Below are 19050 nucleotides of genomic sequence, written 5' to 3'. Positions count from 1 at the left end.
CCTAGGTGACCCCCTAGGGTTAGGCCTAGAATTTGGAAAAGCAAACAAAAGAGAGGTAATTTTGAGCACCAAAGAGATACGAGGATCAGTGCCTTATTGCTTGGGCTTAAAGGAGTCAAGAATCAAGATATACATATATCAATAATTTTTGTGAGCTAAGAAGCCCTAATTGATCTTTAATAGTCTCTCCAAGGGAAACCACTAGGTGCCTCTAGGAACATTCACCCAATCCCTCAAGAGCAACGCATGTACTAAATCATTTATTCATAGATTTCCAGGGGAATTTTGCATTACTATAACGCATACAAGAATAATGACAACAATATCATGCAATAAACAAGTAATATAACAAGTATAGCATCAAAATTTCACTTACATGAGAGAGAGAGTATATCCATTCATCAACTTTGCATTAGAAAGAAGCTCCAAACACAATAGCGAAAATCCAAACATAATAGTTCATCAAGAAACTCCATAAAATTTACCCAACATCAAGTGCGAAAATCTCTTGAGAGGTTAGAATGAGCCTCTATCATATTTATACAACTCTAAAGGGGATTTGATTTGCCTAATTGGCCTAATTTAGCCCCAAATAATAAAATAATACATAATAATGACATGACTTGGTGACAAACCCACCAAGATAGCTCAATAATATAAAGAATAACCTCTCAAGAAGGAAAAATAATGAATATGATGAGTCCTTGGGCCATTGAGGAGGCCTAATGGAGTCCAAATGTTCGAAATTGACTGAAAAGGCTCCAAACATAGTGGACAAGAGGTTGGCCCCTTGTTCCCCAAGAAAGTCACATGTGGTGCTCCCAAGTGGTTGTGGGGGCACAAGGACATCCTCATGGGTCTCCAAGTGGATTGATAATGCCTATAAACCAGTGTGAAAAAAGTCAAGAAAAAATCAGGATTAAATCCCCAAAACGTGATTTTTTTGGCTAGCCGATTTTTTGCCAATTTTTTCCTAGTTGAAAAAGTCAGGATTAAATCGAAAAAGTTGGGATTAAATCAGGTCTTTTTCCAAAAAATCATGAATGAGGTAGCTTCTTTAACGATTTTTTACTTCTTCTTTTTTAAATCAGGATTTTATTGAAAAAGTCAGGATTTTTAAAGAATGAATATTTTTGTATTTTTTAATTTTGCAGACTTTTTCAAAAAACTCCCGACTTTAACGACTTTTTCATTTTCTGGACCCTTGCCGATTTAATCCTGACATCGACTTTTTCCACATTGCTATAAACCATCTGTAAGGGCTAGGATGATGCAATAAGCCCTCCCTTTGTCTCCTGCAGTGAGACATATCCTCATCTGGACCCTGGAACATCTGCCAAGTGTATGGTGCAAGTGTGGATCTGACAAGGCATGGTGAACCAGGTGCATCATCCTCAACCAAAAGGTGGAACACGAGCAATCACTGAATGGTGTTGGGGATCCATGAAGAGTTGTCTGCTATGGTGGAAGCCCATGGCTCTCTACGCTCACCCTACAAGTGCCAATGTGGCCCTCTAGAGGGCTTGGACCTTGTATAGGAAGACCAACCCCAAATGGAGACCCACCTGCAATCTTTCATAAGATCTAATGTGTCCCCTTTCCCTCTAGTACACCAACTCATTAGAATAATCAAGTAAAAGAGTTTACAAATCATAGAATTAGTGGGGCACTTCATGGTGGCATGCTCTTCCATAGTGGGCTTTGGCATGTACAAGTGTCTCCAAGCTCAATAAGGGGGTGAACCAAGGACCCTATTACGTGGTTTCAGCCTTAAAAGGGGGTGACATGTCCATGGTACATCCATAAGGTGGTAGGTGGCATGTGATATAGTGATGGAACAAAGTGGGGATCAGGGAAAAGCTCTAGGCCACACGCCATGGTACAAGGGTAGCTATAAGGGAAGCCCACACTTGTGTATATGAGTGTAGGAGAGAGCAAATTGTGGTACATGAATTACCTCGACCTTTGTTTTTCCACCCTTGTTCATATGACTTTCCCCTTTCATTGATTTTTCTTCATAACTTCTCAGGGCTCCAGGGATGAGAGCATGATGTTTGGGATATAGGAGTAGATACCCCCTTTGAGGTGGGGTAGTTCATTGCCCACCAGGGGTTGGGACTGTCAAGGGTTCCTTGATGTGGAGGGGGCTCATCTAGTGCCCATAAGAACCAGGTTGATGGCCATAGATAAGGGGTGGATTTCCACGATCTTGGGTCTTGGATAGAATCTTAGAATCTCTGACACTACCAAACCAAGATGTTGATTTAGGGTAGTATCGAATGTGCTCTAGCCACGAAAATTGGTGGAGAGGCTAAAGCACATGATATCTCTAAGACCCAGAAATGGTTTGGGCAGAATCTAACCAGTTTGGAAGATATTAAAATAATTAATATTTTTAATGGAGTACCTAAGTCTAAACTTAGGGAAAATAAAATATTAATGTGAATTAATATAAAATTGAGTTAGAATGGTCCAAAAGTCATGGATCAAGCCAGATCTAATCTTAGTCGTTGCTTCGAGACATAATCTAGGTCGTTGATGGGCCAATGACAAAAGTATAAGAAGAGGCTTGAGGGTCAGTTGGAGAACACACTTAGGGAGACCAATCAGTTCGATTTCTGGAGCGGGGTTAGTTGAGAAATTCGAACTAGTGGTCTGGAGAGCAGCAGGAGACAGCAAGTACGGAGTAGAGAGTCGAGATCAACAACAGAAGACCAGCGCAGAGGCAGGAGAGGCAGACACAGGGCCTTTCAAGCAGACGCTGAGGCAGCATGAGACTGCGCAGTCACTAGAGGGCCTGTGTGGGTGACACAAAAAGGCCCAGGCCTGACGCAAATAAGCAGGGGCTGACGCAAATAAGCAGGGGCTGACGTGGAGTGTATGGGAGCCACGCAGAGGTCAGCCAAGCTGACGCTGGGACTGGGAGAAGTGCTGGAGAATTTTTCTCTCTGTTGGGTAAGCCAGTTTGGCACCCGATTGTACTGAAGAATTGCTGAATAATAAAATCCTCCCTTGCTGCACCGGTTTTCCCACATTGGGTTTTTTCGGGGACTATTGTCCAAAATATCTGTGTCGATGTGTTGATTCTTGTGCATGTGTTTGTTTCTGTATTATGGTGTGATATCTGCAACAGAATTTATTTTAATGTTTATTGAAGGAATTTCATAAATAACTTATTGAAAATAAGTAGGCAAAGTAAATCAGATGTTGCAGTGATAGAATTTTCACATGGTATCAAAGCGAGTAATCAGAGAGTTGAGACCATGATGCAGAGGCATCCACGTCAGGGGACTCGCACAGATTTTCAGAAAATTGCACAAGAAATTTGGATTTCTCCATGTTGGCTTCCAGGATGGAAAAAGGAGTGGCTTGAAAGACTAGTTCTACATCATCAGAAGTATGGTATATAGGCAGTGGAGACTCTTGGCATATGACAGGAATCATGGAATGTTTCTCACAGTATCGAGAAGAGAAGATGAACTTTCAGATCACCATGGGGAACAAGGCAAAGTGTACTCCAGCAGGGAAGGGTACCATAGTTTTTCAAACAAAATCGGGAGAAGGATTCCGCGCTACAAATGTGCTACATGTACCAGGATTGGAGATGAACTTACCTTCCATGTCGCAACTTCAAGGCAAGGGCCATGAAATCTACTTCATCAAGGAGAAGGTATACGTCAAACACCCGAGCTGGAAAAAGAAAGTGTGAATCGGGATCAAAAGTAACAGGTTGTACAGATTACAACTAGAATCACCAATGGCACTAATAGGCAGTCATGGAGACAAGGACTTGAACGAACTATGGCACAGAAGAACGGGACATTTGCACCATGGGGCTCTGAGAATTCTTAGGAGCACTCTAATAGGAGTTCTGAATCTTAGTACGGAATGAGATGATGTATGCAGAGGATGTTCTCTAGGAAAGTATTCCAAGGCAGCATTTCCTAGGGGTAAACATAGGGCCAAGAGTGTACTAGGATTGATACACTCAGATATCTACAAACCTATTGTCCACCAAAGCACTTAGTGGTGCCGAATATTTCCTTACCTTCATTGATGACCACTCAAGGAAAACTTGGATTTATTTTCTAAAAACCAAGGATGAGGTTTTCTGTCGATTCAAAGAGTTCAAGGCTCTGGTGGAGAATCTGACTGGGAAGAAAATAAATGTTTTGGCTCAGATAATGAAGGAGTGTATGCCCATAAGGACTTCATTGATTTTCGCGCCAAGGAGAACATCAGAAGAGAGTGGGCAGCTCTGTATAATCTAGAGCAGAATGGAGTAGCAGAAAGGAAGAACAAGACTATTGTAGAACATAGTTTTAAAAACCGCTCAGAAAAACCGGTAACCAGTCAAACCGGCCGGTTAGCTAGCTGGCCGGTCCGAACCGGCCTAAAAACCCGGTCAGACCCTTCATTTGCCCGATTTTTGGCCCTAACCGGTGAAAACCAGCCGGTTTAGGACGGAACCGGCCGGTTTGTATCAAACCGGCCGGTTCCGTCCTAAACCGGCCGGTTTTAGGCATGCCCACCATAACTTGCAAAAGACTGGTTTTGCATCAGCTTAAACAGCTCATAGTACCTGTGATCTTCATCACTGTGCAAGGTATTTAAGTATATGAGAAATGGACGGAGCCCTAGCTACATGCCTACAACCAGTATGTCTGAATTGAAGAAGTTTGAAGCCCTTGAAACCTTCAAACTATAGCAATTACTGCAAATGTGCATGTCAACCTGGAAAGCATGAATTAAAGTTTCTCGACAGTGGAACTAGTGACCTTACAACTGTTGCATTTTGCCACTAAACTGAACTTGTTTTGCATACATGATAACGTGATACACAGAATGTGTTCTCATGGCCACACATATGAGTTCTTGTTTAAATTGGAAGGCAAGCATTCACTCATTTATTCTGATTGCATGGAAATATAACATTATCATGAATATTTGTGCTCTTATACAAAGTACACAATGAAATACAGAATGTTTTCCACTTTTCCCGTGGCTACACAGGGGTCCTTGTTTAAATTGTCAGGCAACCATTCACTCATTTATACTGATTGCATATAAATGTGACATTTTCATGATTATCTGTGCTCTTATACAAAGTACACAATGAAATACATAACGATGTTGTCTGTAGCTGCTGACAAACAGGGGTTTAAATGTGATCCAAAATTTTCTGGATCCTAGCACAGAAACTAGAGTGAACCACTCCTTGTTCTTCAACCCGAGTCACAAACTTTCTTGAATTTAAAATATGCTGCATCTGTTGGATGTGCTAGTAAAACAAACTGCTAGCTGTGCAACAAAGCTGTCAATAACTGGCATGGAAAATAGAACAGCTTAATCTACAGACTCATTGCTGTTTTCTAGATTTACTGCTAAATTATTTATCTTTGGGGATGGGATCTTCTGTAGACTTCCATATTTGCATCATGTGTTGCTTGAATTTTCATCAATGACACAAGGACCGGCAAGAGATCTGAAGAACATTTTTCCCTATATCGGTTGTTGGGAGCATCAAACTACCTGTGGAAGATTTAAAGGTAAATTACAATAACTTTGGTATATTGATGGATGTGCCTCTGTTGACTAAGTAATGCATGATTAAATGCTCAGAGATTACCTGTAGTAGTAGTATGTGGAAAAACCTGTTTATTAGAACGATACATCTGCCCATAAGCACTGTACATGTAATTCATAGTACTGAAGGTTGTACCAGAGTTGAAATATGCACTAATCTTTATGCTTTGATGAATGTATAACAGTAATGACATGCCTTTGAATGACACTGAGACCATAAGGAAAAGGACTTTATAACAGTGAAACAAATGTGGCTACCAGTGTTTTGTGTGTTAAAAGTCTGACTGAAGATGACTGTTTTAGAAATTGTGCTTCAGGCAGTAAATGGACTAATGCACAAACTTGTGCCATATTTGTGTATCTGTACTTGTGCCTCATTGCTTATGCATTTTGTCGATGATGTGTATTGCACTCGGTGCCATTTTGATATATTCACCTTTACATGGTATATAAATGAGCAATCTTTGCATATTTTGTCTCTATTGGCTTGGAATCATGGTTTTAAATCTTAAAAATAGTTTTTTTCATTAAAAAATAATTATTTAATGTATTTTTCTAAAACCGGTTCGTTTAGACCAAACCAGTCCCGGTTAGACCGGTTCCGGTCGGTAAACCGGTTCATTAGGTGGACCGGTCCGATCACCGGTTCCGATTTTAAAAACATTGTTGTAGAAGCAGCTAGGGCCATGATGTATCATCAGGATATGCCAAAATTCCTATGGGCAGAAGCATGCAACACAGCAATGTATGTTCTGAACATGACTCCTCATCAAGCGTTGGGCAAGATTACTCCAGAGAAAGTTTTCACAGGGAAGACGCCTGAAGTCAATCATTTTAGGATATTTGGAAGTTTAATATATTGCCGCATACCTGAGGAAAAGAGGAAAAAGCTGAATCAAACTACAGAAAAAGGATATCTAGTGGGATATAGGGAGAACGCTAAGGCATACATAATCTATCTTCCAAAGAGCAGGAAGGTAGTGGTTCGACGAGATGTAAAGTTCACGGAGGGAAGGGTTTCCAGAAAATCTCGTGAGATGCCTTCCGAGGAGCAGTGAAAAGAAGAGTCGTTGGTTAAACCTATTCAACCAACAGAAGTAAAGAATTATTCCTCGGATCAGGGAGATTCACAAGAGGAGGAGGAGCTAATAGAGGCACTTGCTGGCAGAGGAAGAACTAGCAGGGAGCTTCGTCAAATTCTACGAGATGCAGAGGACTTCATCGGTGCGCCAAGAAACAATAAAAGGGAGCGAAAACAGCCAGATAGATATCAGGCATTAGTAGCTCAGGATGGTGAGCTTGCTAGTTTCCAGGAGGTAGCTCAACATCAGGTTTGGCTAGATGCAATGGTAGAGGAGTACAACTCCATAATGGTGAACGATGTTTCGGAGGTAGTGCCAAGGCCTCTCAATAATAGGTTCGAGATGGATCTACAAGATCAAATATGCTGCAGACGGTAGTGTTGAGAAATACAAGGCCAGGTTTGTGGCTAATAGGTATGCTCAAAAGGAAGGAATTGACTACGAGGAGACCTTCGCCCCATTAGGCAAGTATACATCTATTAGGACCGTGATATCTCTTGCAGCTCAAATGGGGTGGGAGATTCATCAGATGGATGTCAAAATGGCTTTTCTGAACAGGCTAATAGAAGAAGAGGTATACATTGAACAACCATAGGGCTTTGAGACACATGAGAAGAAGTCTCGTGTATGCAGATTGAAGAAAGCCTTGTATGGGTTGAAACGGGCACCTAGAGCATGGTATGGTCGAATTGATGGCTACTTATATGTGGCGGCAAGCATAGCTTCGTGTGAGGCCATATGGCTTAGAAAACTACTTGTGAACCTATTGAGAAGAAAAATGGAGGTGACCAGGATCATGTGCGATAATCAGAGTTGCATCAAGCTCTCTGAGAATCCAGTGTTTCATGATCAGTCAAAGCATATTGATATCTGGTGTCACTTTGTCAAACACTGTGTCCAATGAGGAGCTGTACAATTGAGCTACACTCCTATAGGAGAACATGTGGCGCACATCTCCACCAAGGCCCTTGGAAGGACAAATTTTGATTACTTTAGGGAAAAGATGGGATGATAAAGAACCCCTTTTAGTAGCAGAAATGGGGGTGATAGCAGCACAGACGCAGAGGGAGTTGCAGTGCGGATGCAGTGTTGGGAGAAAAGGACCAGCAGCAGCAAGAATGCAGAGGGAGCTGCCGTACAGATTCAGCAGTGGCAGTAGCAGAGCCATGGGCAGTAATACAGGATGCAGCAGTGCAGAGGATGTTGAGCAGGGAGGCTTAGCATCAGCACAAGGACCGATGCCGGATGATCAAGGTGATACTCAATGAGGAATATTAGTAGAGAACAGTCCTCACTAAGAGGGAGTGTTGATTTGGGGTAGCATTGGATGTGCTCTAGCCACGAAAATTGGTGGAGAGGCTAAAGCACATGAGATCTCCAAGACCCATAAATGGTTTGGGCAGAATCTAACCAGTTTGGAAGATATTAAAATAATTAATATTTTTAATGGAGTCGCTAAGTCTAAGACTCTAAACTTAGGGAAAATAAAATATTAATGTGAATTAATATAAAACTGAGTTAGAATGGTCCAAAAGCCATGGATCAAGCCACATCTAATCTTAGTTGTTGATTAGGGACTTAATCTTGGTCGTTGATGGACCAATGAGAAAAGTATAAGAAGAGGCTTGAGGTTCAGTTGGAGAACACACTAAGGGAGACCAGTCGGTTTGATTTCTTGAGCGGGGTTAGCTGAGAAATTCAAACTAGTGGTCTGGAGAGCAGCAAGAGGCAGCAAGTACGGAGCAGAGTAAGGATCAACAACAGAAGACCAGCGCAGAGGTAGGAGAGGCAAACGCAGGGCCTTTCAGGCAAGCGCTGAGGCAGCAGGAGACTGCACAGTCACTAGAGGGCCTGCGTGGGTGACGCAGAGAGGCCCAAGGCTGACGCAGACAAGCAGGGGCTGACACAGACAAGCAGGGGCTGACGCAGAGTGTTTGGGAGCCACGCAGAGGTCAGCCAAGCTAACGCTGGGACTGGGAGAACTGCTGGAGAGTTTTTCTCTCTGTTGGGTAAGCCAGTTTGGCACCCGGTTGTACTGAAGAATTGTTGAATAATAAAATCCTCCCTTGCTGCATCGGTTTTCCCACATTGGGTTTTTCCAGGGACTGTTGTCCAAAATATATGTGTCGATGTGTTTATTCTTGTGCATGTGTGTGTTTCTGTATTATGGTGTGATATCTGCAGCAGAATTTATTTTAATGTTTATTGAAGGAATTTCCTAAATAACTTTTTGAAAATAAGTAGGCAAAGTAAATCAGATGTTGCAGTGATAGAATTTTCACACAAGAATCTCAACAAAGCTACTTTGCATAGCGAAATAATATAAAGTAGTAAATCACACATGCACAAGTATAGACAGCTTTTTACAAATTTCAACCCAATCTTCGTTATATTAAACTAACTGAATAATACAACAGTCTAGAGCTTCCCATACAAGGGATAATGGACCTCAATTATCTACAAGTACAAGAACACAAGATACAATGACAATCTCGTTGCAGCCTCTATGTCGCATCTTGTCCTGTCGGTCCTTCGCTCCCATTCTGCTCTCTAGTGCCCCTTAGTCCATTAAGAGACAATACATAAAGTGTCCAAGAGGGTTGCCACCTATCACTGTTGCAAGTCGCTTCTACTACAATGAACAAAGCCCACAACTTAGCTCCAATATGCCTTCTAGTAGCTTCTTTCGTCCATCAAAGAGTTACACATAGGGTCATCAACTTCTCCCAACCTTCAACTGTGACACTCCCTTTAGGACATCTTATCAAGGGCTACTTTGGGTTGCCAACACACTACCCTCCACAAATCCAATGGCACTCAATGCAATCACTGTAAGATCTGCTCCTAATTGAGGTTTCGAACCACCCAAGTCAACCTCAACACATGGCTCCCACAGGCTGCTCATAAAACTGATCCAAAATAGTCAATTCTTGACCCAACACAAGGCTAAAACATACCTCTGGTCTGGTGCTATACTGTTGTCATCTCTATGATCTGGTTAGGGTTGGTTGTAGCTCCACATCAACGCCTCTCTTCCACCTCACAATGCCTTTTCCAGCTGCGATCTTCCCTTGGAAGGCTCCTCTACTCCTTTGCTGTTGTTCTGGGCACAAACTAGCCTCCAAACAACCTTGTGTACCCTTGTCCTAGGATGATAAGGCCTGCGACCTCCCCACAGTAGACTTCTAAGGGCTACGGTTGCCTCTCCCAAGGTCTGTCCACCCACAAACACCCTCAAAACAGACCCAGAACTCAACTCCTCTTCCTCGGCCCTCTTGCACAACAAATTCGGTCACCAACAATCTTGAAAGATGCCCTAACAGGCCCTCTTCTCCTTCGTTGATCTCCCTTCTTTGCCTGTGGCCAAACAAAGCTATTCTTCTCTTCAACGAGTTCCTTTAATGCTTTGTGTTGCACCTTGGATATGCTATAATGAAACACATTCACCTTCTATTTATACACTTTAGAAGGGCTCAACGAATTAGTGAAGAGACATGACTTTTGACTAATTTCACTTCAAGCTTACATGACCTGAACAACCAAAAAATTCATTGTAAACTTCAAAATTCATATCTCAGCAAAGACATCTCGAATTTCAATGATTCTCGAAGCGTTGGATTCCCCTCGCCGTCCTCTATCATCTCCATCCATCACATGTCCAAAATGCTCCATGGTTTTGGCCCAAACATCGATGTGTGCAAAACCCCAACATTGGGTTCCAAGCCCACAAAATACTTTTGTGGCGCTTTACCCTTCAAAGCCTGAACCCTAGGGCTTGGAGTACCTCCCAAGCTACTCAAAAATCAGCATGTCCCGGCCATATTTTGCATATTTTGGTACTTTTCCTATTTGAGAGCGGCCAAATTATGCTTTTTCTTTTCTTTTTAGCTGCATCAACCTTTGGGGCATCATTCCAAGCCCGATCCAAGGTGTGAACAAGGGGAGGGGGAGGCTAATACTTTGTGGATCCAGTGGACAAATATGGACCTGAATGGGAAAAGTGATGAATGGGGTTAAAATGAGCGGATGGGGGTGATGTATATGGTGTCAAGAAGTAGGACCATGCAACCAAATTCAGATTTCCCATGTAGAGCCAACCCTAGAGCTAACAGCGAGTAAAGGAGATCCCATTGAACAAGGATACAAGGTTAACAACCAAATTAGGCAAAGGAGACAAGACTACAAACCTAGCCCACCCTTTCCACCGAATCTCACTACCAATCCATGCCCAAAAGCGTCCATGATAAGTAAGAAAAATTACTCAACTATACCAATGACAAGCCATACCTTCAAGGTCGGGAAGCCCACCTTCAAACATACGATCATAACAGATGGGCAAGGGACCACATGGTTGGCTCAGGTGGAAGAGATAATGGCACATCGAGCTATCTAGTGGCTACAAGGGGTTGTTGGTTGCCGGCTAAGGACCATCCAAGAGAAAAAATTTCTCCTATGCATACTACCCACAGGTAGTTGGCAACAATGCCAAAACTGATATCTCATTGGGTTGCATTACTTTGTTGTAGCAGATCAATCATTTCAGTGGGTGTTCTAGCTATTCTTCATCCTCTCATCCTTGTCTATAAAAGGAACCGAATCATTGAAGTATCCATCATTACTTGGAGGGATGAATAGCATTTGTTTGTGTGAATATTGGTGCCAATCACAAAAGAGAAAGGAGATAAAATTTCAGAATTAAAGAGGCATTGACTTATTTGTATTCCACAGATGAGTTTTCTATACCTGTAGTAGCTCATCTTGAAGGCGACCAAACATGTGATTTGTTACACATTGAGAAACCACGATTTTCACTTGTGTATTCGCTAAAGTTGAGGATGAGTAGAAAACTATGTTGCAGGAAATGTTGCCCCCAAGGGCGTTTCAGGCCAAGAGCAAAATTGAAATGTGGAAACGCGTTTGGTACAACCTGGAAATGAGTTTTTGACCACATTGACACGTTTCACGTTGGGGAAAGTGGTCAGTACAGCCAGAAACACGTTTCCAGGCCATACAACAGCGTTTCCAATTGAAGTATTTCCTTTTCCCATATTCGTTAGTTTTTTTTCTTTTAATATTTGATTAGGCAAATAAAATATCTTGTGGATGCTTCTAGATGCCTCTGTCAAGTTACAAAAATACTCTCGCCTCATTCCCTCATCACACGAAATTAGCAAATCGTTTCACTTGGAGATGGACGATTTCAGCAAGGAGAAAAGAGGAAGAGCGCAGTGGTTTCATCTAGGGCGTTTTCAACAGTGAGCAAAGGAGATTTCAGCAACAATAGAAAGAGATTTCAGTAGAAAATTTGGAGTGCAGAGTTTCTAGCTATGGTATTCTTGGTTTTTGGCTCAGCTACAACCATATTTCTCGTCTTTTCTAGCATTTTGGGGTAGCTTCAGCTACAAAAAAAAAAATTGGGTAAGAAGCATTCATTTTCAATTTTTTCTTCCTACTATTTCTTCTATTTTTCGAGGGTTTATGCTTCCAAATATATGAAAAAAAATTTCTCTCTATAGATTTGTTTTTTTAATTTCTTTTCGTAGCAACGGCTTCCAACCAAAGTGCAAGTTCAAGCCCCAAGTCCAACACAAGGGTTGAATATTATCCTCTTTGGAGGCATGTTCAAAAGCTTCAAAAATGTGGAGGTGGTGGCTCATGGGAATCGCGATGTAATCTTTGCAGTAATTTGTACAAGGGCTCCTACCCAAGAGTGAAGTCACATATTTTGCATGGAGGAGGACAAGGGATTGCAGGTTGCACAAAAACAACAGATCCATTGGCAAGGAGGGCATATCAAAGAAAGCAAGATGAGGCAGATGGAATTAAAAGAAGGCATGATGAGCTTAGTCAAGCTACTCCTCAAGCTCCACCTAACATTGAGCCAACAATTGTAGTTGAAGCAAGGAAGAGAAGAGCCAATGGCACTCAACAACATGAACAACCACCATCCAAAAATACCAGAGAGGCATCCACTTCAGTGCAGGATAGCAGAATTGATAAATTGGTGAATGTGCAAGCGAGAGAAGAAACTGATTCTAGAGTGGATAGGTGCATCTATGCATGTGCTATCCCATTCAATGTTGTTCACTCTCTTTATTAGCAAGATATGATAAGGGAAATTAACAAAGCTCCTCAAGGGTACAAGGGGCCCAGCTATGAGAAAGTCAAAACTCAACGTCTCAAAAACGAGAAGGAGCTTGTGGAGGATATCTTATCACCAATTCGTTCTTCCTGGAGTAGCTCTGGGGTTACCATAGTCTCATATGGATGGAAAATACAAGGCACAGACCATTGATAAATATTAAATATCATTGCCACTTCCCCCAAAGGAGCAATGTTTTTAAAGGTGGAAGACTGCTCAAGAGAGGTAAAAGATGCATAGTTCATTGTTGATGTTATTCTAAAATCTATTGAACAAATAGGGCCTAACAAGGTGGTGCAAGTTATCACGGATAATGCACCAATTTGCAAAGTTGCAGGATTAATTATTGAGGGGAGGTATGACCACATTTTTTGGACACCCTGCATTGTCCATAATTTGAATCTGATCTTAGAGGAGATCGACAACAAAGTTCCATGGATAAAGGAAATCACAGGGGAAGCAAGGGAGATTGTTAAATTCATCACCAACCACCACCAATCTCAGGCAATATTTCGAGAGTACTCCAAATTGGAGTTGTTAAAAGTTGTTGAGACAAGATATGCCTCAAACTTCATGATGTTGCGCCGCCTTGTTGAGGTTAAGCAAACATTAGTTTCTACCGTGGTGAATCCACTTTGGGTTGAGTGGAGACAAGAATATTCAGAGCAGGGATATAATGTGTGTAGATTGTGCCTTGATGAACACTGGTGGAGCAAGATAGATTTCTGGCTAAAGTTCACAACCCTTGCATTTGAGCTTCTTCGGAATGCTGACACTGACCAACCTTTCTTAGGAGAGGTATATGATGGCATGGATTCCATGGTTGAGAAACCTATGGAAATCATTTCTCAAGAGTCTCCACAGCTTTTGTTTGTTGATGATCATTTCGCTGATTTAGTCAAGAAAATCATTGTTGATAGGTGGAACAATTTCAACACTCCATTGCACACTTTAGCACATGCCTTGAACCCCAAATTTTATGATGAGGAGCTTATTACTCAAAGCAATGGGAAGAGGAAGGCACCCCATAAGGATAGAGAGATGGCTAATGGGGTGCAAAAAGCCCTTATGAGAATATTTGCATCTCATCCACACACAGAGGTAAAAGGAGAATTTGCCAGTTTTGTTGTAGGATTAGATGATTATTCAGATATATCATCTTTGGAGGAGAGAACACCATGAATCTAGTTAGGTGGTGGATTTGTCATGGAGAAAATGGTGTACATTTGCTAAACCTTGCCATTCGTGTTCCTTCACAAGTGGCAAGCTCTTCATCAACAAAAAGGAATTGGAGCACCTATGGTTTTATTCAATCTGTGGAGCGCAATAGGTTGGGCACACAGAAGGCAAAGGATCTTGGTTCACCTTCCCCTACGATTGATGACACATGTGTAAGGTGTGTGGTTCACCTTCCCCTACGATTATTATATGCATAGGATGAGTGGTTCACCTTCTCTTATGGCATATTAGCAGAATGAGTGGTTCACCTTCTCCTGTGGATGCCCCAGCGTACATCCTACCCATTTAGTTCGGTACTCATGGGAAGTACCTCTCATCTGGCTAATGAGTTGGGAAAAGTGGATAAAGACCATATAGCACTACAGATGGACGCATCGTTTACTAATGTACTCCCTATCTCTAGGATGCACGATGTTCAACGACTTGATTTGGGGTCAAGTCTGATTGAGGTTCTACCTCTAGACTTTGTCAATGGAGAGTGGTAAGGTATTGTGAGTCGTGACACACTCTCGATCTATTCTTCTTCGGTATTTAATGAGTGTTCAACAAAGATGAGATGAGATACAGAGATGGTACATAATGATAGGATGGCATGGATGATTGATGATGATGGATGGATTGACAAGTGGAATTCTCCCTAGTTGAGAGGGAGTGTTAAAATTGGTAACTAGGGCCAAATTACACATTGGACAGCTCTTCTCAAGAGGACCAAACTTGATCTAAACATCGTCAAATTTGGACAAGAAGATGTGTGTTTTTGAATTTATGCCTAGACATGTGTAAATTGTCAAGGTCGACCTCATCATCATGTAGGCTCATGAAGCCCAAGAGACATGTCACTTCACCCTCAACAACTTGTATAAATATAAGTGACCTCATTTGGCATCATCATCACTCACACATTCTTCTCTCTCCTTCTCTCATTGGTTCGTATAGCTATTGGGCATATTCATTCTCTCACACGTGTGGCATGGAGGACGAATTTCAGACAGAATTACAGGGCCAAAAATTTCATATTTTCCTGCATTTTGACTAGTGTTGACTTTGTCTTTCCATGCAGATTTTGCCTTTGATCTTTCGGACAGTTTTTTGTTTGAGCTAGTCGTACTTATTGGTACAAAAGCCAAGGTTGTCTGTTGACTTTGACTGTGTTGACTTCAGACCTGCAACTAGGGTTTCTGCAACAGATTTGACTCTGACTTTGACCGAGTGTAAGGTAGAATTTTATAACTGTTTTCAAGGCACCTTAACTAGCTGATCAAGCCTCATTTGACCAAGGTTGACCAAGCTCTTTTTTGAACTATTTGTGGCTGCACCATTAACTGGTTAGGGCTGATTTGACTATTGTTGACTAAGAGAAGCATTGCAGATTTTGACAGGACTGTTTTGGACATCTATTGGCAAGTCAATTTTGACTTGTGTATTCTCTTTCTCTGTTGAACATTTGATATAATAATAAGAAGAATTGATCAAAGGGTTTTCCCTATCTTGGGGTTTTTCCCTGGCATCCACCAAATCTGGTGTCCTCTTGCCTTGGCTTGTCTTCTACATTTTGTTATTTCATGTTCTATCTACAGTTAATGTCAATATGATTAATGGCTAATGTGATTGCTACTGGAAACTAGATCGGAAATTGTCATTGGGCTGCTAAAGAACATTGAAGATATTGTGCATAGGTTAATATATTCCTTGGTTGAACCTTTTGAAAACAACTCAATAACCTACTAGTTCAATTAAGTGTGCTTCATCAAACTCAATCTATGCGCAACCTATTTTTATGGACTTGCTCCTAGAATCAAATTTATCTAGTGCATTATTCTTGTCTTTGGAAACAATCCATCTTGCAATTTTTTTGAGTTATTTCTCTACATTTGTCCAACAATTTCATGGATTTGCAGGCAAAACCAAATTTGCACACTCCACTTACTTGAAAAACAAGGCATAACATTATTTTGTTTTCTTTACTACACTTGAAAATTTATTTTCTGTTAATGATAACAACTTCTTCAACCTTCCATCCTCGGTGCTTGTCTTCCCCATATGCTTGTTTATACATCTAGCATGTTTTCCTCATCTAGGACATAACAACACAGAACTCTAAGTTGCTTCTACACATACATGCTTTGCATGCTTTCCTCCTCTAGGTCATAACATCAGAGTCCAAACAGCTTTAGGTTGCTTCTACACACATGCTCTATCATGCATGTTCAATTTCTTGTGCGAATCCTTTTTGACATATACTTCTACGCTCATATTTAGTAATTCTTTAGATGAATGATTCTCTTGATTTTGAAGCAACATTGTTGAATCCACATATAATTTTGTATATCAAAATTGATAATATCCATGAACATGGTACAAAGTATTTTAGATTGGGTTAAATTTAAGAAATATTTCAATTAAACTGATCAAGAAAACGAAGTCATGTAACTATAACCTAATATATAGCTCAAACTTCTTATCTCAATCCATGAGAAGAAATCTTATCATTAGAAAACTACAATGAGGCATACCTCTAGTCCTTCATGGTTAGTGAATACAAACTCTCTTAAATTCCCAGCCAATCCAACCTGAAATGAGAACATTTATTCCATTAGACTGCAATTAATATATATATATATATGTGTGTGTGTGTGTGTGTGTGTGTGTGAACGAAACTTACATAGAATTTAAGATAGAAAATATAATGCAAGTACAGATTAACATCAGTTCATTCTTTTTTATTTAGCTGACAGCCAAACTCTTCTAGTTGAATGGCTTAAGAACCAAGCTGGTTATCCTCTTTGTCCATTATCTAATGACCCACTAATAAGCATTATGAGATAATAACCTTATTTAAGCTTCTAAATATTCTATCACAATGTGCTGATACTTATATGGATCCCATCAGGAATTTTACCTAATTGAAAAAAACCTTGATGTTCATCATAATTCTATAAACGTGTTGTCACATGTGGTGCGATTAGTTATTTATTCACTACGTCATTATGAATTATGATAGAGCATGTTTAGTAGAACTCATTGCAAGATTAATGAGATCTTATGAGATTAATTACGCTTTGAGGTCATCCTCAATCACTTTGCATATGTATGATGGCACACACCATAATATAAAGTCGATCCATCAAAATTATGTCATTGGCATTCTCTTGAAACTGTACATCATATTATAAGTACTCATATAATTTCCATTTTGTTGTGTTCTCTAGTGTTATGTTTCCTGCCTCCTCACCTAAAACACATCTTGACAAGCATCTTGGAGTTTTAAGTTTATGCAGATGCAATCCTATTGACACACCATGCTAGTGCGATGATTAGTCCTAGTAGACTGTACGCAATGGATGAGAGGTGCATATACAAAATAGTATGTAACCAACCAAACTATAACCAAGTTCCTTCTCCAAAGGTTAGTCGCACATAGCCATAATAGCTCAGCCCACACAAAATGGTGATCAAATGTGACTTTCATATAGCCTAAGAAATTGCCCACCAACACAAGTAGAATTGAACAGTTATAATTGGATGACATTCTTTAGGAATGACGAAATTGGTCAATGTTATCACAAGAACTTGCACTCATAGTGCAAAGCCCTCATAAGCTACTAAGATAGAGTGTAAAATGGAAGTGTTGCCATTATCACTTAGACAATTACCTGCCTTTTTTTAGTGTGGGACAAATGTGAGGCAGGGGAGGCTTCCCTACCATCACTTAGGGTTCCTAAGGCAAGAAAGTCAAGTCTAAGGTCATGTATGTTACTACCGGTTGACCACTGAAGTTGTACCTAAAATTTTCTGAAGACTCCAGGCCCAAGGATGTAGCAGAGGCTTCATGTACCATCAGATTTCACTATATCATCGGAGTTTTTTAACTCTATTTCTTCTTCTCATCTTCTTTTGCTATACTTAGATTCCAAAAGCCCTACGGGGATGACGTAAAGTGATGCTAGTATGATGAGTTGAGTCATGTAACAGGCCTAGGTAACTTGGGACCTTGTCATCAAGTGAGTTTACTATGGGAGGTTTTTTTCACTTGGTTAATTATTAGGTGCTTTCGGGGACTTAATAATTAATTGAGTTTTTTTCCTCTAAGCATATACCCAAAGCCATAGTGCGACTTGATGGTGAGGCCTTGGATAAGTCCTAATGTCTAGAATCATTGTATATTACCATACTAGATCACTCGTAAAATTATGTGGAATTTGATTAGGTCTAGGGGTCAATTTTTTTTTTAAATTTCTCGCAGAGCGGAAATTTGAATAAAATATGAATATAAAATGTAATAAATGATGTCTAGAGAAGTTGTATGGGGTATGTGAGCTCAAAATTACACCTCTCACCCTCAACTTTTTAATATGACACACTTCGAGGGGTAAAAAATAAGTTCTATACCCTCAAAACCCACTTTTTCTAAGTTTTGTGGAAAATGTGGCTATAAATTGGCCCAACAATTAAACAAATGAAGAAAAATAAATATCCACACATTCTCAAATGATGTGGAAATGAGGTGGAAATTTATCTAAAGGTCAAAGCTGAGTTACCAAGTGATGTGGACTCCACATAAGCCACAAATCAAGCAAATCGATTTTTTTGTCGAGAAGACAACGAGTTCCAGTGACAAGATCCACGATTTGAGGAAGTTAACTCGAGTTTCAAGGAGATATCATGAGTTGAATTGAGATTTGATTAGAGTTTACTTGAGTGAGGTGGAGAGTGGCCTCCTACCACTCCACTTCACTATCCCACGTGTCCTCTCATCTAATTCGAGCTCTGACATCAAGGATTGTGTGGGCCTCTAAGGAAGAAATCAAGTTGCCACTTGGGAAATTCGAATTTGCATGAAGGAGCATTGAGATTGTCACCATTTGCCCTGGGATTGGCTCCCAACCTTCTATATAATAGAGCTATGGGTTGTCACACATGTAATGATTGTTACTAGCTATTGTGCTTGCAGAAACATTGTTGCCTTGTACACTTTCATAAATATCAATAAAGACTTTGGGG

At 40.6% G+C, this 19050-nt stretch overlaps 1 protein-coding gene across 5 annotated transcripts in view; it reads right to left on the bottom strand.

Annotated features, from left to right (window-relative positions):
- Positions 1 to 19050, bottom strand: part of LDA (limit dextrinase) — a 433493-nt gene that overhangs the window by 82931 nt on the left and 331512 nt on the right. For all 5 annotated transcript variants that reach the window (XM_089411946.1, XM_089411948.1, XM_089411949.1 and 2 more), the window contains one exon: positions 16563 to 16619. In XM_089411946.1, the coding sequence (XP_089268072.1) occupies positions 16563 to 16619 (57 nt within the window). The remainder of the gene's footprint in view (positions 1 to 16562; positions 16620 to 19050) is intronic.

The sequence above is a fragment of the Pinus tabuliformis genome, chromosome 3_1, assembly GCF_031772625.1.
Source record: "Pinus tabuliformis cultivar Carrire ecotype Pingquan chromosome 3_1, CPIR1, whole genome shotgun sequence".
In the NCBI taxonomy this organism is placed as follows: Eukaryota; Viridiplantae; Streptophyta; class Pinopsida; order Pinales; family Pinaceae; genus Pinus; species Pinus tabuliformis.
Note: the sequence above shows the minus strand (reverse complement) of the source record. Positions and strands in the feature narration are given on the sequence as shown.